This window comes from Phyllobates terribilis, unplaced genomic scaffold (genome assembly GCF_046119375.1).
Source record: "Phyllobates terribilis strain yellow unplaced genomic scaffold, ASM4611937v1 Scaffold_11__3_contigs__length_659146591, whole genome shotgun sequence".
Lineage (NCBI taxonomy): Eukaryota > Metazoa > Chordata > Amphibia > Anura > Dendrobatidae > Phyllobates > Phyllobates terribilis.
Genome location: NW_027362771.1, coordinates 338976970 through 339004890, shown reverse-complemented (window position 1 = coordinate 339004890; position 27921 = coordinate 338976970). Strand labels below are relative to the sequence as shown.

The window sequence follows — 27921 nt, the reverse complement described above, 5'->3', positions numbered from 1 at the left end:
GATCCTTTTTTCATTTTACAAGATCCTGTTCTGTGTAGTTTGCTACGCTATTCCATACTTTTTTGTTTTGAAGAATACTGAGTTGTATCACATATATATATATGCACATGAAATGCTTTTGGCCTCCGTCTGATGAATGAACCTTTCACATCTAAATATAGGAGAAATATGCAGTGTGAGCCCAACCTCATTCATCTACTCGTTCCCTTGCATGTGTAAAATGAACATAAGATGCAAGTATAGCTTTAATAGTGGTGTAAATAGAAATAGCCTGCTTATGTTGCATACTTTATGCTCACTTTTTTTTGTTTGTTTTTCTTCTTCAGGTACATGAACTAGTTATGCTGCCTGTTACATTACTGAATCCCATGAATTTCTAAGTGACGTTCCACTTTTTGCCCTGGTGCCATGCTCTACAGTACCTGCAATCATGTCGGCTTGCGGCTCATTTACAGAGCATGTTTGGAAACCAGGGGAGTGCAAGAACTGCTTTCAACCAAAAGGTCAGCATCAATTATCAGCTCTTGGCAAAGGCATCCCTTGTCAACCACCACCTCCTCCACCACCACCACCTCCTTACCGAGCAATTCATGCCAAAGTAATTTCCAACCAGCGACCACGTGTGACAACTGGGTTCAGACCACCTGTAGCCAAAAAACCAACCATTGCTGTGAAACCTACCATGATGGCTATAGATGGCGCAGTATGTCATCCTATTCAGAGTCATTCTAGGTCACCGCTGCCCACTCAAAACACTCGAACACAAGCCCAGAATGTTGTATCTAATGATGATCGAGCAAATAACAACACAGGGGCAGAACAAACAGTCACTAATAACAACCATGTGAGTTGCAGTGGACTCACAGAAGTGCTGAAAGAGATAGCAGGCTTAAGTCCAGTAGAACCTGCACCTCCTTCAGAAGGTACACCACGAGAAAACTTTCTATGTAGGATCAATCAGTGTTATCGCCGCTCTTTAGAGAGGAAGCCGCCTGCTAGCTGTTTATCTGGAAGTCGTCTTGATGGAGGAGTGCCAAAAAAAGGTGTTAGAAGAGTAGCATTAAGTGGAGAACAGGGTGCTGTTATTGGAATGGATGGTGGGCGCTTCTGCTACCCTGAGTTTTCTAGTGGTGATGATAGCTGGGATGAAGAAGATGATGAAGATCAAGGGGAACGGGAAAGCTGGGAAGAAAGTGATGAAGAACTTTTGGCAATGGAAATTCGTATGAGGGGGCAACCAAGGTTTGCAAATCTTCAAAGTGGCAGTCTGTCTCCTGTACCGGGAAGACTTGGGAAACGAGAGAAGTGGAATACTGTGCCATTACGTCAGAAGTCCTTACAAAGGGTGTGTGCTGTGGACTATGATGATAGCTATGATGAGATACTTAATGGCTGTGAAGTGGGTGGACCAGGTGATTGCAATATTGTGTCACCTTCCCCTGATACCTCAATGGTTGATTCTTTATCTTGTCCTCCATCCTCCTCTTCATCTTCCACTTCCTCATCGTCATCATCATCATCCTCTGGAGGACTCTTTTGTAATGGAAATTTAGTTGCCGAGAGTGAATCAGAAGTTTTGCCAGATAGAACAACACAAGATACGAACCAAGATACTTCTATGGCACAGGCTCAACCATATCGTGTGGTCAACATGGAACAACCAATCTGTAAGCCATATACAGTAGTTGATGTTTCTGCTGCTATGGCTGGTGAATGTCGATCTCGTTTGAATGCAAAGCTAAAAAAGTCAAGCGCTACACGTTACCAGGAAGTTTGGACATCAAGTACAAGCCCTCGGCAAAAGCTTGCAAAAGCAGAAAATGTGGAAGCTCCTAAAAGAAGCTGCTATAAGTCTGCCCCAACTTCACCTACTGCTGGTTTGAGTGCCCATACTGTACCTGTTCGTTCTCCCAACTTGTCAGAGATCAAATTTAACAGCTATAATAATGCAGGAATGCCACCTTTTCCTATTATTATTCATGATGAACCGGACTATGCCCACAGTTGTAAAAGTGCTGATAAAGTTCCCATCCTCATAAATCCTAGTGCTTATGATAATTTAGCTATTTACAGAAGTTTTGTTGGTTCTGGTGGTGCCTTTCCTCCACCTCCAGACAAAGAAAAACGTCAGACTGGAAGTGTAGCTAGCCACACATATGAGGAAATAGAAACTCCGGCTAAAGTACAAAAGAAAGAGGAGTCTGCTAGTACAGTACCCCAGGAAACAGCTGGTTGTACACGTGAAAGTGCAAATCGTGTCCTGTCTCAGATCGTGGCATCTATCCAGCCTCCTCGTTCTCCACCAGAAGCTTTGACTCCTGAGTCAGGCAGCAGTGATGATCATCGTCCACCAGAGACCCACTCCGATCCAGGGCAATTTACTGGATCCTTAGGAAGGCCAAAAACTCTGTTTTCCTCCCAAAGTGAAACCTTTGGAACTGTGAATTTAAACAAGCATTCCCCTGCACTTTCCAGCGATGACAGCCCAACTGTATCTGCCACCACAGAACCTCTTCCCCCTTTCCCACCTCCACGTTCTACTTCTTCACCCTACCATGCCACTATGTTACACAAACACTTTGCAACTCGTGGAAAACAAGTGGGAGCTAACAGACCCTCACCAACTGATACTGCAACACAGCCACGTCGGCCAGCAGATGGAAAGCCACGTCGTTGGATATCTTTCAAAAGTTTTTTCAGGAGGAAGAAGGATGGAAGTGGTCAAGGAGGGTGTGAGGACAGAGATGAAGGAAAGCTAGTAGGGCTCGATGGTACAGTTATTCACATGCTTCCACCTCCACCAGTCCACAGACACCATTGGTTTAGTGAAAGTCGGACAGAACCTGGAGAGAAACCATCCATTGTGTTCATGTATCGGTCAGAGGAAGAGAAAGCTGCAGGAAGTCCTCAAGATAGCACAGGCACTGACACCAGGTCTAGCAGGTAAATGTCTCTAGTAAGGCTTAAGTTACAGTGATTTATAAGGGTATATCATCTGTGGAAATTAAAGCTGAAAAAAAATATTGAAATAATGCTATATACACCTTTGCACAGATTTTTTTGTTTGTTTCTTTGCTTCCCAAGTGTAAAATTAAGCAACTCTCTAAACAGTCTTCATTAAAAATTTCTAACATTTTTGCTGCTGCGGTGTCTGTTAGTCCTTAGTGCTTTTGCAAAACTGATACAAATCCATCACAGCTCTCGTCCTCATTTGCTTTTTATGTACAACCATCTCTCTGTTAACATCCCTAAGGGTAGGTTCACATGAACGTATAAAAAATTGTCCAGAGTTTCATCCAGAAAAGTGGGACAATTTTTTTTCTCACTTGTCATCCGTATACAATCCGTTTTTTTACAGCAGCAGCTATTAATCATTTACAGGACCATTTACAGTTTCTTATGTTACAGGATTGTAATGTATCCATTAAAATCAGATGCTATACTGTGTTTCTATATGGCATCTGATTTTTTATTTTCCGCACCCATAGCTAGAATGGGTGAGTGTCATCTGATTTACGGAAGAAACTAGTGCATGCTGTGATAGATATAGATATATATTATATATAATATATATTTCTTCATATACAGGTTTGGTCTGTAAAAAGAATAAAATAAATAAAATCGCTTATCTGCACTGCCCCATTGAATAACATTGGTCTGAGTGCGGTCTGTATTTTTTTTCACGGACAGCCCTAGGACCAAAAATACAGTCGTGTGAACGAGTCCTAACACTGAGAGAAGACAGCAGCACCCTGATACACACAGACCTCACATCCAATATTACTGGGAGGAACACTCTCTCAATAAATTAGTATGAGACTTAGATCAGGTTGCAAACTACCTATCAGTTTCTGCATATGCAATTGTATTAATCATAAAGGTATTCATCATCATATCTTAAAAATAATAGTTTTCCATGTCAACGGTGTTCATAGCGCCTAAGGCCACGTTCACATATTCAGTATTTGGTCAGTATTTTACACCAGTATTTGTAAGTCAAAACCAGGAGGGGAACAATCAGAGGAAACTTATAATAGAAACACGTCACCGCTTCTGTATTTATCACCCACTCCTGGTTTTGTCTTACAAATACTGCTGTAAAATACTCACCAAATACTTAATGTGTGAGTGTGGCCTAAAGACTTCATTAGTCTCTTGGTTGTACACTTTACATACAACTACATCTATTGACACCTTTATGCTTGAAGATCAATTATATTTTACAAATTTCCTAAAAATCATTAAACCCTTCCCGACATATGGTGTACTCTTAAATCATATAAGGGAGCCCTGTCTTTGTTCCTGAGCTTGCATTCTTTCTGGCAGATAATGGCTGTGTTACACAGCCATCATCTACATCTTACAGCATTTGGTGGAGCTGAGCTACACCTAGTGCTGTTAACTCCTTCAATGCTGCTGTCAATCTCTGACAGCGATATTTTCAGTGCATGGTCTCGGAGGTGCGGCCATTCCACGCACCAGTCTGCTCTCATGTGAAGCGATCATGGGATGCTGATGGATTGCTATGGCAACCGGGGGTCTGCTGAAGAACCCACCGTGCCTGCCATAATGGTACTCCAAAATACAGATGGAGATTGTATGTGTGTGTGTGTGTATATATATATGTATATATATAGTACATATAAAGTACAGACCAAAAGTTTGGACACACCTTCTCATTTAAAGATTTTTCTGTATTTTCATGACTATGAAATTTGTACATTCACACTGAAGGCATCAAAACTATGAATTAACACATGTGGAATTATATACTTAACAAAAAAGTGTGAAACAACTGAAAATATGTCTTATATTCTAGGTTCTTCAAAGTAGCCACCTTTTGCTTTGATGACTGCTTTGCACACTCTTGGCATTCTCTTGATGAGCTTCAAGAGGTAGTCACCAGAAATGGTCTTCCAACAATCTTGAAGGAGTTCCCAGAGATGCTTAGCACTTGTTGGCCCTTTTGCCTTCACTCTGCGGTCCAGCTCACCCCAAACCATCTCGATTGGGTTCAGGTCTGGTGACTGTGGAGGCCAGGTCATCTGGCGTAGCACCCCATCACTCTCCTTATTGGTCAAATAGCCCTTACACAGCCTGGAGGTGTGTTTGGGGTCATTGTCCTGTTGAAAAATAAATGATGGTCCAACTAAATGCAAACCACATGGAATAGCATGCTGCTGCAAGATGCTGTGGTAGCCATGCTGGTTCAGTATGCCTTCAATTTTGAATAAATCCCCAACAGTGTCACAAGCAAAGCACCCCCACACCATCACACCTCCTCCTCCATGCTTCACAGTGGGAACCAGGCATGTAGAGTCCATCCGTTCACCTTTTCTGCATCGCACAAAGACACGGTGGTTGGAACCAAAGATCTCAAATTTGGATTCATCAGACCAAAGCACAGATTTCCACTGGTCTAATGTCCATTCCTTGTGTTCTTTATCCCAAACAAGTCTCTTCTGCTTGTTGCCTGTCCTTAGCAGTGGTTTCCTAGCAGCTATTTTACCATGAAGGCCTGCTGCACAAAGTCTCCTCTTAACAGTTGTTGTAGAGATGTGTCTGCTGCTAGAACTCTGTGTGGCATTGACCTGGTCTCTAATCGGAGCTGCTGTTAACCTGCGATTTCTGAGGCTGATGACTCGGATAAACTTATCCTCAGAAGCAGAGGTGACTCTTGGTCTTCCTTTCCTGGGGCGGTCCTCATGTGAGCCAGTTTCTTTGTAGCGCTTGATGGTTTTTGCAACTGCACTTGGGGACACTTTCAAAATTTGCCCAATTTTTCGAACTGATTGACCTTTATTTCTTAAAGTAATGATGGCCACTCGTTTTTCTTTACTTAGCTGCTTTTTTCTTGCCATAATACAAATTCTAACAGTCTATTCAGTAGGACTATCAGCTGTGTATCCACCAGACTTCTGCACAACACAACTGATGGTCCCAACCCCATTTATAAGGCCAGAAATCCCACTTATTAAACCTGACAGGGCACACCTGTGAAGTGAAAACCATTTCCGGTGACTACCTCTTGAAGCTCATCAAGAGTGTGCAAAGCAGTCATCAAAGCAAAAGGTGGCTACTGTGAAGAACCTAGAATATAAGACATATTTTCAGTTGTTTCACACTTTTTTGTTAAGTATATAATACCACATGTGTTAATTCATAGTTTTGATGCCTTCAGTGTGAATGTACAATTTTCATAGTCTTGAAAATACAGAAAAATCTTTAAATGAGAAGGTGTGTCCAAACTTTTGGTCTGTACTGTATATATATATATATATATATATATATATATATATATATATATTATACATAAATTGTCTCCCTGTTTTAAAAGTTAAAACAAAACATACCTATTTAGTATTGCTGCATCAATAAAAGTCTGATCTATGATTGATGAAATATAAAATTAATTAATCCAATCTGTAAATGACATAATAAGGAAAAAATGGAAATATAGCAATTGTCATTTTTCGTTTTCTGCAAAAATACAAAGAGAAGTGATCAAAATGTTGTATGTACCCCAAAATGGTATCAGTAAAAACATCAGTACTATACAGTACTATACACAAAAAGTAAGCCCTCCATACAGCTGCATTAATAGAAAACATTATATGGGTCTCCGAAAATGGCAGCGCAAACAAAACAATTAGCATTTTTTTTTTTTTACAAATTTCAATTTGTTTTTCACAATTTAAAAACATAAATAAATAATAATAAATAGATAGATAAATAAATGGTTTTATTTAATTTTGGTATTACTATAACCAAACTGACCTGGAGAACCATGCCGACAAGTCATTTTTACCATGTAATAAATGCCATAAAAAGTAAAAACCCAAAAAACAATTCAGGAATTGCTTCTTCGACTTACACTTGGTACATTACATGGTAAAATGAATGGTGCCATTCAAAACTTCAACTCGTCCTGCAAAAAAGAAGCCCTCATGCATCTGTGTCGAAGGAAAAAAACGAAAAAAAGTTTTGGTTCTTGGGGAAAAAAAGAGAGGAAAAAAACTAAACTACAAACACAGAAGATTGCCTAGTCGATAATGGGTTAATCTATAAGAACCCAGAAGAGCGACTGTTGTAGTAGGTGACATAGAAGGCTAGCCTAGTGCCTGATTTAAAAAGCGCAATCAGGAAAAGGGCTATAGCGCCCCCCTCCAGAGTTGTAGAACATGATCAAGGCTGTTTTTTCCGGTCCCCGATCACATTGAATGACGGCAATCGCAAAAAAAAAAGAGGAAAGAGAAATGCTGCCCCCCGAGACACCCCCAGTACCTCCGTCATTCCTGGGACCTCCTGATCCAGACCTCTGTAATTTTTCTGTAAAAAAGAAAAAGAAAAAATGGCGGGGTCATGCGCAGTTCACGGTGCACCCACCTAGGTCTGCCAGCCAGAACCCAGCAACATTAGGGAATTTTTCCTATTGGTTCCTTTTGATCACTGTGATAGACCCTATCACACTGATCAAAAGCAAAAAAATTGTAAATCAAATCCCCCTTTGTTACCCCCTTAGTTAGATAAAAATTATAAAATAAAAAATATATGTTTTTTCCCATTCTTTGCCGTTAGGTTTAGGGTTGTATTAGGGTTTGGGTTTGAGTTAGGGTTGGATTAGGGTTAGGATTGGAATTTTTTCAAAAGGTAAGAAAAAAAAATGATCACAATATGATGACTATTGTTGAGCGCAGGTACTCGCTACTTGAGTTTGCATCAGGTGCTCAGGTATACACAGAGTATCGCGCGTGCTCGAGTGACATGCTTGAGTCCCCGCCCCACATGTTGTGCGGCTGTTGTACAGCCACAAAAAACATGCAGGGATTGCCTGCCATTCATGGGCAATCCCCGCACCAAGCAGTCCAGTAAGTGATAGATCGCTGGAATTGGGTCTATGTCCCTTCATCATGCTGCTGTCAGATTACATGGCAAAAAAACTGCTGACAGATTCCCTTTTAGGTCACTTTTCCATTCTTTGTCTTCTGGTATTCGTTGCCATGTTTTGCCACAAGTTCTTCAAAACGGTTCACTTGATTCATGAGTTTTGGATAAAGCTAAATGTGGTCTTTATTTTTATCTTTTACTTTTTTTGCGACGTTTTAGATTAAAAAGTCACATATTTCACAAATGATGCAAAAATTACAGAAACATTTTTGGGTGTACATAAAATCTCTCTAGGGAAGAACCTGAAGTATATTTCATAAGTCACAAATGAATCAGTTGAAAACATCTGGAAGACCTAAACTTCACCCACAATGGCAAAACAAACAAAAAAAAAAGGTGAACACATCAAATAGACTTTAAGGCCACGTTCAGTATGTGGTCAGTATTTCACATCAGTATTTGTAAACCAAAACCAGGAGTGGAACAATCAGAGGAAAAGTATAATAGAAACACGTCACCACTTCTGTATTTCTCATCCACTCCTGGTCTTGGCTTACAAATACTGATGTAAAATACTGACCAAATACTGAACGCGTGAACATGGCCTTACAGCACAAATTAAAAGCATTAAATGCAAATGAGAAACAGGCGAAAAACTGAACAAAAAAGATGTAACTGCAAAAATGAATCAGGTCCTTAGTCTAGAGGTTTTTGTGCAGCAGATGTCTAATATGTCTCAAAAGAATCTTGTATAAGAAGTAATCCAAGTCTAGTAATGGCACAAATCTTAGCTTTGTAGAATATACTGGCCATTATAATCTATAGCTTTCATGACTTGGCTAGTTTAAAAACCTACATTCCCTATGAATAAAAAGTCCTATTTTTTCATAATTCTGCATTATACCATTACTCCTTTAATTAGCCTGAATATGAAATGAAATGTAATAAATTGTCAAAAAGATGTGTTCATAAACAGGAGGACTGCCAGCAATGATTGGACAGTGACCGATACCCTCACCCTTCATATATTAGCGCCCAATTGTAAATGTATCCATAAACTTTGCATTGTGCCATTCTCCTTTTATTCCTCCCGAAGAGTCCTAAGATATAGAAAAATGAATAATAAAATAGACAAGTCATCTAAACCTTCCTAGTATCAGCCAAAGACTGGGATGTAGGAGACCTCCACCGATAAGCCCACTTTGAGCAGATCTCTAAAACTCTAACCAACTTGTGTACTTGTTAATCTCTGGGACTCTTCCTTCTCCCTCCTCTGTTTTTGTCAGCCTCAGATTTGATAGATATAGGTAGATGGTAACAATTGCTAGGTTGTGCTGCGTGGTTCAGGCGCATTAATAGGGTTGAAAAAAGACATATGTCCATCAAGTTCAATAGATGGATTGGAAAGAAGGAAGGGAAGGGCACATACACAACCACAGCATGATCCTGTGTCCCTCCAAAACTGCTAATCTTTCCCACCTAATCCCAATTGTTGATCCACTGGACCAAACACTTAGAAAAGAACTTTACACATTTACATAACTTTTATTTTCTTCTGAAAAAGAACAAAAATAAACAACAAAAAACCATCCAAACCTTGCCTGAGACCACTGATGGTTCCCACTGTGACCAGCTCCTGAGGTAGTCTATTCCACAGCTTAATAGTTCTTATGGTAAAGAAGCCTTGTCTCCTCTGGAGATTTAACCTTTCTTTCTTCAGGTGGAGGGAGTGCCCCTTGTTTTTTGTTGAGGTTTTACATGAAACAGCATTTGACCATACGTTTTGTACACATCTGTGTATTGTGCTGTATAGGTTTTCTGCTAGGCAAGATTATAGGGGACAGAAAAACAGGACAGAGAAAAGATCTACAAATGTTTGAAGTTTAAGGCTATACAGATAACTTTTTGACATGGAAAACTGATTTAAACATAATTAGTGTTTCCACTGGTTTGCAAAAAAATAAGCCTTTTTGTCAGGTGTTCAGAAAAAGAAATGTGACGTTTTGACCCACACAGGGGTCCTTATAAAGTATATGTCTGTTGTGTTTCAAAATAACGTACTTCTTATTTACATGCTGGGTGAAAAGAGGTTTGAATTTTGCAAGATACCCTATTCTTACTATTTCATATCTCTTACATTTTGGATGTAAGGTCTGTGTGCCAAGGGTGCTGCTGATTTCACTGGCTTTCCGATATCTGAATTGGTTTATCCTTCTACAGGCTTAGAGAGAGCTCTTTTTCTACCCTAACAATATTCTTTTATGCTGCAAAATCTGCTTAGGTGTTCCCTTTTTTTTTCTTCTTCCACATGCAAACTCAAACTTTTTTTTTTCCCCTTCTCATTCAGCCTTGTGTGAGCTTTCCTTCCTATCTACAGCATGTTAGCCCTCCCTGAAGACTTGAATGCTTTCCTCCCACTAAACTTCCTGATATGACTTGTACTTCCTCCTTTCTATCTATATCTATAACATCTAGGTGAAGGAGGTACAGAGACTCTACAGCTGCAATATAAGCTGAAATCTTTCATGAACTCGATTTAGAAATATCGCTTGTATTTCTAAAGCAAATGGACAATAAAAAAAATTCAATGAAAGGTGTCAATAGCCATTAGTTGGGGAGCAGAGTGGTGGATATGGCTAGAAAATAAGATTTAATTTTTATGTGGTTCTTTCTGTTAGGACACATTCTGTACATGTATTACTTTTCTGATAGCAGTCAGAATTTAAGTGAACTGCAGTACCTTTATTGGTGAACTGTGATTTCCCTAATCTCCCATCACCAGCAGATAAACTTGGGCTGTCTTTTAGTTTCCAGATTCTGCCGTTTTTTCATGGGGGCGACGAGAGGGGGAGGCATTTCTATTTTGCCACAGAGGAAAAATGGCTGCTTCCACTGGCCCTATTTAATTCAAATGGCAGCTACACTCTGTGTAACCTTTAGTTTTAGATAACAGACTTTTAAGTCTCAGGGTTTCTACTTGTCTTTGTCTACACCCTGTATTCCTGTTCTCTCTTTCTAAAAGTATTGTTTCCTTTTGTTCAAGGTAGACCTTGGATCCTCTACCACAGGCGTGGGCAATTAGTTTTCCTGAGGGGCCACTTCAGACAGCGTGACTGTTGTGGAGGGCTGAACCAGTAGGCTGAAATTAATTCTGCTCAATAATAATATTTAATTACAATTAATATTAATATAAAATAATTATATCACTTAATATTGAGCAGAATTAAATATGCTGACAATCCCCAATATACTGTTTGAGCCCACACACAGCCCCCTATATGCAGAATGATCTCACACACAGCCCCCCTATATATTCAGTGTGATCCCCTACACAGCCCCCTACATACAGTATGAGCTCCCACACAGCCTCCCTATATATAGCATGAGTCCTCATGTAGTGTCCCTATATACAGCATGAGTCGTCACATATCCCTCCCTATAAACAGCATGAATCCTCACATAGCCTCCCTATATAAAGCATGAGTCCTCACATATCCCCCTCCCATATGCAGACAACACATTCACACACATAAAACAAAAAACACATACTCGCCTTGCTCCCGTTCCCCCGGTGCTCGGTCTTTGCTGTGTGCACTGACACTCTGCACAGCAGACGCGATGTAGTGAGATCATCTCTTCTGTTTTCTCAAACGCACATGCTGAATAGTGGAAGGAGGAGCCATTATCTCTCTCCTCCACTATTGTACTCACCGCTATCTGTATCCTGAGGAAGGGGGAGCGCGGCCACATGGTGCGTCCCGTGGGCCAGTAGCTTCAGCCCTTCGGCTGGTTTAGGCCGGATGTTGCCCCCTGTCCACAGTTTGCCAATGTCTACTCTAACCTCTTTTTCACAGTAAGTTGGATACAGAAAAATAGAGTCGCTGTGAATCGATTTGCACGTCTTATTGGCCACTGAATGGTAGCGGGAGTACTGCCTCTTACCTTCCATCATCAGTGGCTCTTTTGACATGCCAGGCCGGCTAATCTAAGAAGAACCGTAGATACCAGCAAGTAAGAGGCAGTAGTCCCACTCCCATGCCGTGGTCACAGGTCACTGTCGTGGCTGATGAAATGGGACTTGCCAAGCGATTTGCACCAACTCTGTAAAAAAAAAAAAAAAAAAAAGAGAGAATTTTCATAGTACTACTTTCCTTTAGGATCTAGTCCTAAGAATCCACTCAAAACTACATCAGACTATCCCATGTGAACAAAGTCTTACCATAACTACAGCTTTTACCTCAAATGAAAAGCTCTCCTGCATTCACAAAATAAAAAGTGGAAACAACACAAAACCATATGAAATAAAAGTGGATAGCTACATTTTACCAGCAATCAATAGTGTATATTTCTATGGTACTATAATGTTCTCCGGTATGGTTTCGGTCTTTGTATATAGGTGTACATGGTTCTGTCCCAAGCTTAGCACTACACACCGCAGTGAGTGCTGACATCGGAGCATGTTAGCAGCGTACTTGTCCTATGTGCACACTTATCGCACTTCCTATTATTTTCCGTCTCCTTCCTCTTCCCTGTCATCTGCTCCGTGTGGTTTCACAGTCTCTATGTGCCGCACTTTCACTGCTAGGATCTCTGCTCATATATCTACTCGTATTATTCCTTTTAAGAAAATATATATTTTGATTGTTTTTTCCCCAGTGTTTTGTCGCTCATCTGCTTCCATGTGCAGGTATGATTGGAAGGGGTGGTGTATTATTTTCTTATTCCAGTCTTTGTAACAGAGCGAGGCTTTCTCAGTCTGTTATCAGAGTTGAGCAGGGGGTGGGGAGCAGTGTGTCAGTGCTGAGCTGTCTAGGGGAGGGTTTCTGGTGACACTCCCTTCCAGGTAAACACACAGGTTAGGTCAGATCCCAGGACAGTCTGGTCACGACTTTCCACTCAATGAAACACAGCTCTTTCTGTTAGAGAATGGGGAACTGTGTCAGTAGCAGAAAATGGTGAGCCTTTACCTGTTTAGTCGTGTTTCTAGTTCATATCTTGCGTCTGCTGCCATATTTGTTGCTTGCACTGGGAATTTATGTATATGATTGATTTATGTCTGAACAGTTATTATACTTCTAACTATATTTTATGTATCTCTCAATGCAGCACTCCTGACAATATGCCTATACAAGACTCTACTTCACTTGGCCCCGCGGTGCTCTCAAGTCCTGAAGAACAGAATCGGGCAGAGAGCTCACCACCACCTGCTGTTGCCGAGGTTCAGACACGTGAGGACCATGCTCCCGTCTCTGGCGCTGCTTCCGACTGCTCATCCGACTGTAGTCCGGGAGGAGCCACTTACAGCAACTTAGGTGAGATCCACAGTTAATGTCCAGTATTGGTCCTCCGGAGAGTTTGTCCTAGAGCAAAGATATTTTTGAAAAGCCCAAACCCCCCAAGAAAACATTTAGTCCTCCACTGGTGAACTTCTACCAGGAATGCTAACTAGACTGCAGAGATTTCTCATCAATACTGCTGTATATGTCCTCGTTGTCCCGTTACTATAGGTGGCAGTGACATTGCGTAGATACTTCTGTAATGTGGCATGACAACATTTCATACGGTCACTACGCAAACATCTTCATTGTGGCCTAGTTGACACACCAGATGTCGGGACACAGAAAGCGGGGAACCGAAGAATTCACATTTCTGTCTGGCTAAGTACAATACTTGCCAAAAGAATAACTGATCACAGAAATGATTTAATTTTTCCGAGAAGTTTTTGCATATATATTATTAAATATGCTAATGCTGTAGAAAAAGACATGAACTGCACATTCAAAAATCATACGTCGATCTAATGCCGCCAGGCACAAATTTACAAAACTGAACATAAGGTTCTTAGCTTAACATTCTGATCAAACTGTATGAAGCCCACTGCCACGTCACAGTGAACCTCTCAGTGGGTTCAGTTTTGTAAATTGTTGCTTAGTGGCATTAGATCAATGTGTGATTTTTGGATGTTCGGTCCAGGTATTTTTCTACAGTTCAGCGTTTTGCATGGTCTCTCTTTTTTTACTTGGATCAGCACTCCTCCCATTTGGCACAGGTGTTTATAACTAGCAGGTGATTCCAAGAGGGGCTCTGCCTAGTTTTACTCTCAGTCCACAGTCTGAGAACTGTTTTCTAACTCCTTTCACCTGGTGTTGGTGCTGCTTGGCGGCCATTGTTGCTGTGGTTTTGTGCCTTTTGGGCAGTGTGTCCTGGAGTCATGGGGGCTCAGCATCACATCATGGGTGCTGTGAGGGACCAGGTTGCCCGCCCTGTGGTACACTGACACTGCAGTAGTGATTGGTGCCCATTGTCCCACCTTTTAAGGCTATAAAAAGTTAGGGACCCACTGAGAGGTTCTACGTGACGTGGCAGTGGGCTTCATACAGTCCGATCAGAATGTCAACTAAGAACCTCCTGATCAGTTTTGTAAATTTTTGCCTAGCAGCATTGGATCTATGCATGATTTTTGGATGTGTGGTCCATGTCTTTTTCTACAGCATTGGCATATTAAATATGACGCTGGACAGAACATACCAGACAGTCTAGATGGTCTTTTTTTTTTTTTTTTCAAATCACTTTAGAAAAAAAAAAAAAACCTAATTATAATGCCGCTGATATGTGTGAACACACTCTTCCAAACCTATTTTTTTTATTTTTTCAGATTTAGGTTGGTAATGTAGAATACCCAGATCTTGGCCAAAGTTTAAATAACAGACACCGGTAAACTCTGTTCTGAACCCGGTTATGGCGAGTAAAGAAGAGGTTTTTTTTAATTTGCTGTATTTTTTTTGTTTTTTTAAATCAAACTGCAGCCGAGGGGGACAATGGTTTTCTTAAACCGGAAAACCTTTTTAAGGGATGTACTTGCCATGTGTGCATTACTGAAGCTTTATGTATTAATAAGAACAGTAATATACTCATTATTATTATTTACTAATTGCCTGTTCCATAGCATCATACAGAAGATGGTCATCATACTAGTACCCAAAATAGGTATTTCCCCTTCTAAAATACATGTTATCAAATCAGCTGTCATGTGCCAGAAAAGATGCGGGCTCAGCGTCACACCAAAGGGAGAAAACTAGCACCAAAAGGAAAGCCATGCAGGATGAAGAGAATATGTAGACTTACTACAAACTGGTGTTACCAAATTAGAAGATGAATTTGCTATTAAAGTGAACCTGACAGCGAATACATGCTGCACTTGGATCAAGCAACATGTACCAGGCACTGACTCTGTGATCTCAGCCAGGTATGTTTGACTCTGAAACACTGCAGTATTTCAGGGAAGAACATACGGGAAGAGCTGCCAGGGACTAATCCACACTGGAGACTAGTCAGACAGGCGGGTCCCCAGTGTCTTTTTCCCGCCCGCTGCCCTGGATTGACATGTCTCTTTCTACGTGCACCTAAAGAGAGAGAACTGTCACTCCAGGGCAGTAGGTAGGGAGAAGCTACAAGGGACCTGTGTGTCCGACTAGTCTCCAGTACAGCTCAGTCCCCAGCGGCTTTTTCTCTAAAACACCGAAGCATTTCAGTCAAACATACTTGGCTGAGATCATACAACCAGTGCCTGATACATCTTGCCCGTGGATTGGGCTGCATATATCGGCTGTCAGGTTCTCTTTAACCTGTTTCTAGGGCAAACATTTCTGACAACTTCATTATATGCGCATTTCCTTATTCTGAACAGATGCACCTTGAGGGCTACAAGCAAGAAGTATTTGTTTATTATATACAGTCATATAAACCCCAGGCATCAGTTTTTTACCTAGCATTATTCACAATGTTAATGTATACAGTAGACCAATATTAACACATATTTTCATGCCAATTATTACAGGGAGGAACTTCAACACTTTAACCTTTAATTTGGAGGACAAGTGGGTCCATAATCGTCCAGTGGCCTTTTCTCATTTCCTAAAAATTAGTTCTTTCAACTTGTGATTATCCCTGTATATTTTAAGGGAGTTACTTATTTGATTGGGTATTGTGATCCCAAATATAGACTTCAAAAGAACTTTGCAATCTTAAAAAACATAGCATCTAGCTGGCAATCTCAGGGCAGAAAACTAGTTTAGAGAAATTGTCTCAAATAGTTTATTCTGAGATCCAAATTTAGTAAATGGTCTGTATCCACAGGTCAGTCACGGGCCAATATGATTCCATATAAACAGCCTCGTCAGACCCATGGAGGAAGCCCACCTAATGAGCCAGAACCACATCCAACCCCTCCTCCTCTTCCAAAGAAGAATCAGGCACCCCGACAGTCCACACCAGATAAAGCCCTTGGGACATCGCTGAGCCTAGCTAACCCTACTTATGACACAGATCGCAGCTGGGAGACTGGTGGAAATGAGTCAGGAGACTCCATGGAACGACCCAAACTTAGTGGAGGGAAGATTGCGGAATTACAGGTTGAAGCCCTGCGCCGCTTCTACGCTCGTTGTGAGGACCTCTTCATGGCAGGACAAAGAGAGCCAATAAGCTTTGGATTGGAAAGTTGGCCCGACTTCAGGCTAACAAGCCCTACACCATGTTGCCAAGCTGGAGATGCTGTATATTACCGAGCATCGTATGCACGGGACCCTGGAAATCTCTATGCTGTAAAGGTAATTATTTTGAATTTTTGCAGATGCTAACCAATTTTTTCTAATATATTGTGACAATTCAAGAAGAAGATTAGTTCGTGGAATGGCCAACTTTTATCATAGACATTCACTCTACAAGCTCATTCAGATGAGCATATAATCGTTCTGTGTGAGATCCGTATGCAAAGTTGATAGCATACAGACCGCACACAAGCCAATGCAATATGGTAGTCCACATGAACATTTTTTACACATTGACCGATATTGTGTGTAAAAGAAATTGCAGCATACACTGCTTTGATCCATATTTTGGATCAGAATCGCCCATTATAAGTCAATGGGTGTGCGAATAACAAATCATGTACGAGTTACCATGCATTTTTCATGGATTCATTACAATCATTAACATGGGGAACTGTATTTGACCTTTTATTTTATTTAATTGTTCATGTAAAAATGGATGGTGTACCGATGTGCAATATGCATGAGTGTTAAAAATGGACACACCGATTGCATATGGATGTAAAATCGCCATTTTTTTCTGAATGAAAAATGAACGATTTTGCATATGCTCATCTGAACTCAGTGAAAATGAGAGTGCACAGGTAAATCCTTTGCAGTCTTGTTTTAAAATCTTCTTCTTTTTTTTTTTTTCCTGCCTCCCTGCTTGTCGGGGAGTGTTGTGATCCCAGTCTGAACTGTGCAGTCTGTCATGCCACTGGTCTGAACTGTGCTCTTTCCCATTCTGAAAGCAGATAGTTTGCTTCTGCAACATTGGATCAGTGCAGATTTTTGTGATCTGTCCGGCTTCAGAGCTGCGCTTGCAATCTATATAGCAAACAACTTGCAAGTGCGCCCTCCTTGTCTAGGAAACTGGCCACCTCGGATCAACTACAGAAGCCTGTTCTACATGTTGGTACATCTCACATTTTTTTTGAAAAAGGATCTGTTGCCAGATCTTAGACCTGATGAGGATGATGTACTTACTGAGTCGGAAAGCTGTATAATCCTTTTTAAAACTTTCCTCCTGTTTATAAAATGTACATACAGTGGTATGAAAAAGTGTTTGCCCCCTTCCTGATTTCTTATTCTTTTTGTATGCTTGTCACACTTAAATGTTTCAGATCACAAAACAAATTTAAATATTAGACAAAGATAACACAAGTAATCACAAAATGCAGTTTTTAAGGGGAAAAAGAAATCCAAACCTACAGGACCCTGTGTGAAAAAGTGATTGCCCCTCCCCCTTAAAACATAAATTAACTGTGGTTTATCACATCTTTGGGAAGCTGAGTTCAATTTCTCTAGCCACACACAGGCCTGATTACTGCCACACCTGTTCTCAATCAAGAAATCAATTAAATAGGTCTTGCCTGACAAAGTGAAGTAGACAAAAAGATGCAAATCAGTGAGATTCAGGAACAAATGAGAAACAAAATAATTGAGCTCTATCAGTATGGAAATGGTTATAAAGCCATTTCTAAAACTTTGGGACTCCAGTGAACCACAGTGAGAGCCATTATCCACAAATGGCGAAAACATGGAACAGTGGTGAACCTTTCCAGGAGTGGCTGGCCAACCAAAATTACCCCAAGAGCGCAGCGACGACTCATCCAAGAGGTCACAAAAGAACTCACAACAATATCCAAAGAACTGCAGGCCTCAGTTAAGGTCAGTGCCCATGACTCCACCATAAGAGACTGGGCAAAAATGGCATGCATGGCAGAGTTCCAAGCCAAAAAACACTGCTGAGCAAAAAGAACATAAAGGCTCGTCTCAGTTTTGCCAGAAAACATCTTGACGATCGCCAAGACTTTTGGGAGAATACTCTGTAGACTAACGAGATAAAAGTTGAATTTTTTGGAAGGTGTGTGTCCCATTACATCTGGCGTAGAAGTAACACAGCATTTCATACCAACAGTAAAATATGGTGGTGGTATTGTGATGGTCTGGGGCTGTATTGCTGCTTCAGGAACTGGAAGACTTGCTGTGGTAAATGGAACAATGAATTCTGGTAAATGGAACCATGAATTCTGCTGTCTACCAAAAAATCCTCAAGGAGAATGTCCGGCCATCTCTTCGTGACCTCACACTAAAACACACTTGGGTTATGCAGCAGGACAATCATCCAAAACACACCAGAAAGTCAACCTCTGAATGGCTTAAGAGAAACAAAATTAAGACTTGAGTGGCCTAGTTAAAGTCCTGACCTTAATCCGATTGAAATGCTGCAGCATGACCTTAAAAAGGCAGTTCATGCTCGGAAACCCTCCAATGTGGCTGAATTAGAACAATTTTGCAAAGATGAGTGGGCCAAAATTCCTCCAGAACGTTGTAAAAGACTCATTGCCAGTTATCGCAAACGATTGATTGCAGTTGTTGCTGATAAGGGTGGTCCAACTAGTTATTAGGTTTAAAGGGCAATCACTTTTTCACACAGGGTTTGTATTTCTTTTTCCCTTAATAATAAAGACCTTAATTTAAAAACTGTGTTTCCTTGTGTTATCTTTTTCTAATATTTAAATTTGTTTTGTGATCTGAAACATTTAAGTGTGACAAACATGCAAAAGATTAGAAATCAGGAAGGGGGCAAACACTTTTTCACACCACTGTATAATGAATCCAGCTAGACCACGACTCATGAAATGCTCAGTTAAATGGGATGTCCACTGCTTTTACTATATTCCCCATGTAAAATAAAAACAGCCTACTCTCCTCGCCAGTCCCAGCACCGTTGCAGCTATATTGGTTCTGGGTCTTGATGGACATTGTCACTTGAGCTCTTCTGCCAATCAGCACCACCCACTAATGGTCTGCTTCAGTCTTTTCCTTCAGATGGAACTGACACCTGGAAGTTAGAGAGCAGCAGCATGTCTCACTTCTTCCAAATGTCAGTTACGTTGGAAGGATGTTGTGATCTGCAACATGTACTAAGGAAATATAGGGGAAAGCTGTCCCTACAGTAAGACTAAGCTGAATCCCTACGATGTAGCGGGCTGCCTGTTCCTTGTGAACAGACCCGCCTTAGTCCTTGGCTAGTCTGAACGAAGACCTATAGAAATAAGGGAGGAGTCCCTAAAAGAACTAAGGACTGGGACAAAAATGGGACACCTCCTAAACAGAAATTGTTGTAGAACACAAAAGACAAACTGACAAAAAGTACTAGAGGTACCAGAGGACCAAGCAAACTGACAGAGATAGGCACTGAAGCACCAGGCTAGCAAAACAGTCAAACAACACTGAAGTCCAGCAAAGCCAGAAGGGCGGAGCTGGAATATATAGGCAGATGGTCACGTGACCGCAAAACACAAGACAGAAAAAACTAACAGGAGGGTTCTAACAGAACCCCCTCTTTTATGAGGATCCTCCGGATCCTTCAGGCCCAGGCCTATCCGGAAACCTCCTGTGGAAAGCTTTAACAAGCCTAGGAGCAGAGACATCATCCGTCCTTACCCAGGAGTTGTCTTCGGGACCGAAACCCTTCCAGGAGACAAGATACTGTAATCTCCCTCTATGCCATCTAGAATTCAAGATACGCGAAATTTCATATTCGCCGTCTTCCACCACAGGAGGAACTGTGACAGTGACAGTGACGTCCCTATCAGATACGTCAGCCTTTTTCAACAAGGAAACATGAAACACAGGATTAATCTTCCAGGAAGTAGGGACATCCAACCTAACAGCCGACTGGTTAACAACCTGAAGCACTTTAAATGGACTCACAAACTTAGGACCCAGTTTTTTAGAGGGAATCCTCAACCGCAGGTTCTTCGAGGACAACCAAACCATGTCACCCACAGTAAACAAAACCTCTTTACGTTTCCTGTCAAAATACTTCTTGGACTTTTTGTTAGCCTTTTGAAGGTTACAACGTACATTAGTCCAAACTCTCTCCAAATCACCGGAAAAATTCTCCTCCTCCGGCACCGCCTACCCCAATTTGGAGAACGAACCAAAAGACTGATCTCTCCCAGTACAACAAAAAAATGGAGAAGGAGTTCCCAGAGATGCTTAGCACTTGTTGGCCCTTTTGCCTTCACTCTGTTGTCCAGCTCACCCCAAACCATCTCGATTGGGTTCAGGTCTGGTGACTGTGGAGGCCAGGTCATCTGGCGTAGCACCCCATCACTCTCGTTCTTGGTCAAATAGCCCTTACACAGCCTGGAGGTGTGTTTGGAGTCATTGTCCTGTTGTAAAATAAATGATGGTCCAACTAAACGCAAACCGGATGGAATAGCATGCCGCTGCAAGATGCTGTGGTAGCCATGCTGGTTCAGTATGCCTTCAATTTTGAATAAATCCCCAATATTGTCACCAGCAAAGCACCCCCACACCATCACACCTCCTCCTCCATGCTTCACGGTGGGAACCAGACATGTAGAGTCCATCCGTTCACCTTTTCTGCGTTGCACAAAGACACGGTGGTTGGAACCAAAGATCTCAAATTTGGACTCATCAGACCAAAGCACAGATTTCCACTGGTCTAATGTCCATTCCTTGTGTTCTTTAGCCCAAACAAGTTTCTTCTGCTTGTTGACTGTCCTTAGCAGTGGTTTCCTAGCAGCTATTTTACCATGAAGGCCTGCTGCACAAAGTCTCCTCTTTACAGTTGTTGTAGAGATGTGTCTGCTGCTAGAACTCTGTGTGGCATTGACCTGGTCTCTAATCTGAGCTGCTGTTAACCTGCGATTTCTGAGGCTGGTGACTCGGATAAACTTATCCTCAGAAGCAGAGGTGACTCTTGGTCTTCCTTTCCTGGGGCGGTCCTCATGTGAGCCAGTTTCTTTGTAGCGCTTGATGGTTTTTGCAACTGCACTTGGGGACACTTTCAAAATTTGCCCAATTTTTCAGACTGACTGACCTTCATTTCTTAAAGTAATGATGGCCACTAGTTTTTCTTTACTTGACTGCTTTTTTCTTGCCATAATACAAATTCTAACAGTCTATTCAGTAGGACTATCAGCTGTGTATCCACCTGACTTCTGCACAACACAACTGATGGTCCCAACCCCATTTATAAGGCAAGAAATCCCACTTATTAAACCTGACAGGGCATACCTGTGAAGTGAAAACCATTTCCGGTGACTACCTCTTGAAGCTCATCAAGAGAATGCCAAGAGTGTGCAAAACAGTCATCAAAGCAAAAGGTGGCTACTTTGAAGAACCTAGAATATAAGACATATTTTCAGTTGTTTCACACTTTTTTGTTAAGTATATAATTCCACATGTGCTAATTCATAGTTTTGATGCCTTCAGTGTGAATGTACAATTTTCAAAGTCATGAAAATACAGAAAAATCTTTAAATGCGAAGGTGTGTCCAAACTTTTGGTCTGTACTGTAGGTAACAGAAAAATGAAACCGAGAAAAAAAAAGTGCCCACCTAGCTTGATGGGCATTCAAGCGCTTCGCAGCATACAGATAGATCAAATTCTTATGATTTGTGAAAACCTGAATAGGAAATCTAGCGCCTTCCAAAAAATGATGCCAATGTTCAAACGCGAGTTTAATAGCCAGCAACTCCCGATTTCCAACATCATAATTCAGTTTGGTTTCCAAAAAATTTTTCGAAAAGAAGGCACAAGGATGTACTCCATCCTTGTTCTCCTGAGACAAAACTGCTCCGACCCCCACCGATGAAGCATCGACCTCGACCAAAAAAGGCTTGGTCTCATCAGGCTGCATAAGGATAGGGGCAGAACTGAACCTCTCTTTGAGATACTGAAACGCTTCAATGGCCTCAGTAGTCCACTGGGCCGTATTCGCACCTTTCCTGGTGAGATCGGTTAGAGGTTTAACAATTACAGAAAAATTCTTAATGAATTTCCTGTAATAATTGGCAAAACCCAAAAATCTCTGTATAGATTTCAAACCAATAGGCCTAGGCCATTCCTGCACAGCCTGAACCTTCACAGGGTCCATCTCAAAGCCCTCGCTGGAGACAATGTAGCCCAAAAACTAATTTTCTGCACAGCGAACTCACATTTCTCCTGCTTAGCAAAGAGTGAATTATCACCCAATAACTGCAAAACTTCACATACACTCTGCCAATGGGACTCCAGATCTGGTGAATAAATCAAAATGTCATCCAAATACACAACCACATTCTTACCAATCAGAGGTCTCAGGATGTCATTAATAAGGTTCTGAAAAAATGCAGGTGCATTGGTAAGACCAAAAGGCATCACCAGATTCTCAAAATGACCTACCGGAGTGTTAACAGCAGTTTTCCATTCATCACCCTCCTTCACACGTAACAAATTGTATGCCCCCCGGAGATCAATTTTGGAGAACCACTTGGCTCCCACTAACTGGTTAAACAAGTCAGGAATTAACGGTAATGGGTAGGAATTGCGTACGGTAATCTTATTAATTTCACGAAAATCCAGACATGGACGTAAACCGCCGTCCTTTTTTTTTAACAAAGAAGAATCCAACTGCCACAGGCGACTTAGAAGGTCTAATGTGACCAGCAGCCAGGCTAGTCTGTATGTACTCCTCCAAGGCCTTTCTTTCAGGGATAGTCAGATTAAACAAGCGACTTTTGGGAAGAGTAGCACCCGGAACAAACTCAATGGCGCAGTCATAATCCCTATGAGGAGGTAAAACTTGCGACGACTCCTCCGAAAAAAACCTCCAAAAATCTTGAATAGGCACAGGTAATTCCACTTTTTCCACAGCCGCAATGCAACCATTACAACATTTATCATAGCACTTCGGACTCCCAAGACTTAATCACATTAGTAGACCAGTCCAGAAAAGGATTGTGCAGTTTTAACCAAGGCAATCCTAGAACAACTGGAGAGGGTAAATTATCCAAAACAACCAAGTCCAAAATTTGTTGGTGAACTCCATTGATAGTGAGAGGAAATGCAGCAGTCTTGTGAGTAATACATTTCAAAGGAGTGTTATCAATTGCAACCACAGAAATAGGCGATGACAAAGGTTTGGATCTCAATTTAAGGTTTTCCAAAAACCCTTTATCAATCACATTAAGTGCTGAACCACAATCCACAAATACCTGAAATTCAATCAAATCTCCCTGCAGAGTAGTACTCCCAGAAAGAAATACTCCTGCAGAGCTTAAACAAGCTATACAAGCGTAACTGACCTTTTTTTTTTCTTTACTTAAACGACGCTCACAATACTTAATCAAATGATCAGCTTTACCACAATAAAGACACAAACCTTCGGCGAATCTCCGGTCTTTTTCCTGAGAGCGGAGTGACATCCCCCCAACCTCCATCGGTTCCCCACCGTCAGAGCAGATTTTCTGGAGACTAGGACCTGACATTACAGGAGTCTTTACCTCATTGAGCCTGCAACTCAGTCTCCTGTCTATGCGAACAGCTAACTGCATAGCTTCCTGCAGAGTCTCAGGTGCAGGGAATGCAATTAGCAAATCCTTAACCCTTTCACTCAGACCAGCAAGAAATAAACATCTCAGCGCCGAATCATTCCACTTAACTTCTGAAGCCCATCTCCTGAAGTGTGTGCAATAATTTTCAACATCATCAGACCCCAGGATTCAAACGTCTAAGTTCTGATTCAGCAGATGAGATTTGATCAGGATCGTCATATAATAGCCCCATAGCAGAAAAAAATTCTTCAACAGAATTTAAACATGGATCATTAGGCTGGAGAGAAAAGGCCCAACCCTGAGGTTCTTTGCGCAAAAGTGACATAATAAAACCAATGCGCTGTGATTCATTCCCAGAGGATCTTGGTCTCAAAAGAAAATATAACAAACAAGCATTTTTAAAGGAAAAAAATCTTGCTGTTTACCATAAAAAACATCAGGCAGTCCTACCTTGGGTTCGACAAAATGCGCTCCAGGACAGCTACTCACGTGTTGCTGAAGCTCGGCCACTTCCAGAGACAATCCCTGCAGGCATTGAGCCAACTCCTGGATGGAAACCATACTGATCCCTGAATTTCTTTCCTTTTAGTTTTTTTTTGGGGCTGGACTTACTGTTGTGATCTGCAACATGTACTAAGGAAAGATAGGGGAAAGCTGTCCCTACAGTAAGACTAAGCTGAATCCCTACAATGTAGCGGACTGCCTGTTCCTTGTGAACAGACCCGCCTTAGTCCTTGGCTAGTCTGAACGAAGACCTATAGAAATAAGGGAGGGGTCCCTAAAAGAACTAAGGACTGGGACAAAAATGGGACACCACCTAAACAGAAATTGTTGTAGAACACAAAAGACAAACTGACAAAAAGTACTAGAGGTACCAGAGGACCAAGCAAACTGACAGAGATAGGCACTGAAGCACCAGGCTAGCAAAACAGTCAAACAACACTGAAGTCCAGCAAAGCCAGAAGGGCGGAGCTGGAATATATAGGCAGATGGTCACGTGACCGCAAAACACAAGACAGAAAAAACTAACAGGAGGGTTCTAACAAAGGAAGTGAGAGTGAGGTGGCCGCTGATTAGCTGACAGGTTTACATGACATAATGCCACTCAAGCCCCGGGTGTCCTCCGCACTGACATTGCTGTACTGAGGGTGTGTATAGACCTGTTTTTATTTTACATTAGGGAATATAGTAAGTGTGAAGGAATTGTCCATGTAGCGTACAACACCTTCAAATATCCTGATCATACAACTTTTCTGAAGTGGATGTTTAAAGTAAGTACACCAGTCTCCTCACGGCTTAGACATTTATATAATAATGTATGAAGCTTGTCTTGTGAAATCTGATGACATATCCGTTTTAAAGGAGCCTCTTCAACTCCATCCAATTACAATTAAAGGAACATCAATAGTTACATTGAAAAGTAATTTTACTCGTGATCAAAGTTTTGACCCCATGTGGAGCTCTTGGGAACTAGAGGTGCAGGGCTATGGTGTTTTCTGTTCACTTGCATATACAGCAGCCACTATGTGCAGAAAAGATTTTTCTCATGCAATCATATAGTTTCCCTTGTCAAGTTGTATTGGGCATATTTTATTATTATTATTATAGCGCCATCTATTCCATGTATCTTTACATGTGATTTATGAACCATTTCTCTTACTTAGTCTGTTCATTTAACATAGTCCTTTGTTTTTTTTTCAGATTTGCCGCAGCAAATCCAAGCAAGCCCAGCGGGAATATTATCACTGCTTAGCTATACGACAGGGCCTTACTGAACAATTCAATATCCAGCAGGATTGTGGGCAATTTCTGGCTGAGGTACCTGCACGTTTACTACCCTGGGAGGACCCTACTGTATCGGAGGAAGAGGAGGAGGAAGAAGAGCAAAGTGAAAATGTCGAGGTCTCCAAAAGAGTTAAAGAGACTCCAAACAAAAATCAAAAGCAAAGTTCTCCTAATAACCAAGGATCATTGGGCAAACGGAGAAGTAGAGTGGTAGTTATTACTCGAGAACCCCCCAGACAGACACTTGCAGATTTTGTGCGGGAGGGTGAAATTCGGCATCGGAGAGAGCCCGAGCTGTATGAACGGCAAGTTTGTCTGCTACTGCTTCAACTCTGTGGAGCTCTGGAACATTTGAAGGCACAAGGTATTACTCACTGTGATCTTCGTCTAGACAACCTTTTGCTTGCCAGCTGTCGTCCTGGAGAATCAGGGTGTAGTTGTTGCCATAGGTCTGCCACTGAGGAGCCAAATGAGAATGCCAAGGAAACTGGTCCTTCTGAACAGAGAGTATTCCCAACCTGTGCTGGTCGATTGCTTCTCACCAACTTTAGCCAGGCTAAATTGAAGAGCCAAAGTGTTTGGCGTCCGCAGGGTTTAGGCGACCCTTCACGTATGGCTCCTGAGATTGTGGGAGCAACACAGTACCGAAGGAGTGATGAGTTTCAGACGGGGATCCTCATCTATGAATTGTTGCACTTACCCAATCCTTTTCTTGATGGGGGTTTGAAGGAGAGAGAATATGGTCCCTGTGACTTGCCAGCTGTGCCGCGACGCTCTCCGTATTCACGTGGTTTGGGACGACTAGCAGGGCTTCTCTTGCAACATAGCCCTTCAGATCGGCTACAGGTGGGACAAGCCAAGGCTGCCCTACGCTGCTTGATTTGGGGCCCGCGAGAAGAAGTTCTACAAGGATCAGGAACTCTGCATAATTGGCTGGAGGTAAAGAGGACATTGCTTTTGATAAGGCTAGCGGAGAGAGCTCTGGAGAAAGAGGGTGGAGTGACTCTGGAGGACTGGTTGTGCTGTCAGTACCTGGCATTTGGCACAGCCCAGGGACTGGCACAGACTCTACGGTTACTAGAACAAAACTGAATGCCATAATCGTTCTCTAACTTCTCTCAACTTGGTCTGTGTGCAATAGCTGGGAATATCCCAGAAGGCTCCGTTTAAGAAGCTTAAACATCCAGTGTTATACCACTCCTTCCTGCACAGTCAGGCAGATACCTAAGCAGACATTACACTCACATGTGGATTCTCACATACACGGACTTGCATGCCTCAAAAACAATGGGCTTAGTATAGACATTGTAAAAAGCGTATTTACAGGCAAGTATATTTCATTTTATTAACAAGTTTTAAAACGCCACCCCCTTTTCATACAACCATTTTTATACTCCCAGCAGAAATTTTTTTTACCATTTACATTTCCTTAATGGTTTGTATGGAACAGTCTATCGCATACAGATATATCACACTTATCGCTGACCTTCTTCGTTGGCAAGCCAAACCGACACACCATGAAAGTATTGATACGTCCTCGCTCAACACAGGTGCAGACATGTCCACATACCAGTAAGAGAACAATACCCAAAATGTATCCATGGCACACACAGCACTGCTTACACCCAATACATACGCACACAATCTGCCAGACTGTGGGGGAGAGATTACCAGAACTAGTATTAATATAAAATGTTTTATTCTTAATGCTTTTAATACCATAAATTCATATTTATATTTATATGCAACTACACAGTCAGTATACATAAAGAACCACACCCATAGTGTTAAATCCATATATAGACCTATATTCAGTATACACGATGTGAAGATGGAAGTGTCCTTGATGCTTCACTTTCCTGATCTTATGGGGAGTAGGCGGCAGGTTTGCCCCACTGCTCGGTAATTCCTCTGTTATAGGAGGCGAGGGGAGCAGAGGTGGTCATCTAGTACAGGTGTCCCATGCTCCGATGCCTCCTTTAATTTTTGTTGTGGTACTTTTTTTTCCATCTTTACTGCTGATGTTCCTACTGTTGCTGTGTTAATAAATCTGTTTTACGGCACTGGTATTGATGTGTGCACTCTTTTTTGTGTGTGTTTTTTTTGCCATAGCAAAATTTAAAATTTGAGGACAAATTAAGTGGAAATAGTGAAACATTTCATATATTAGCACAATAAAAATATATTGACATCTCTAACAGGTATCATAGTATCAGGTCGGCTACTGTAACCACACCCTGGTACTAACTGATAGCCGCCTCTGCAGTGTATCAGTGCAAAGCCGGCTGTCAGTCAATGTGCTTGGG

At 41.6% G+C, this 27921-nt stretch overlaps 1 protein-coding gene across 5 annotated transcripts in view; it reads left to right on the top strand.

The window, feature by feature from the left end:
- PEAK1 (pseudopodium enriched atypical kinase 1) overlaps window positions 1-27684 on the top strand; it is an 85795-nt gene extending 58111 nt beyond the window's left edge. For all 5 annotated transcript variants that reach the window (XM_073652781.1, XM_073652778.1, XM_073652782.1 and 2 more), the window contains exons 2-5: window positions 327-2943; window positions 12994-13199; window positions 16024-16493; window positions 25532-27684. In XM_073652781.1, coding sequence (XP_073508882.1) covers window positions 431-2943; window positions 12994-13199; window positions 16024-16493; window positions 25532-26707 — 4365 coding nt within the window. In that variant the 5' untranslated portion in view covers window positions 327-430 and the 3' untranslated portion in view covers window positions 26708-27684. The remainder of the gene's footprint in view (window positions 1-326; window positions 2944-12993; window positions 13200-16023; window positions 16494-25531) is intronic.
- Window positions 27685-27921: the final 237 nt, after the last annotated feature.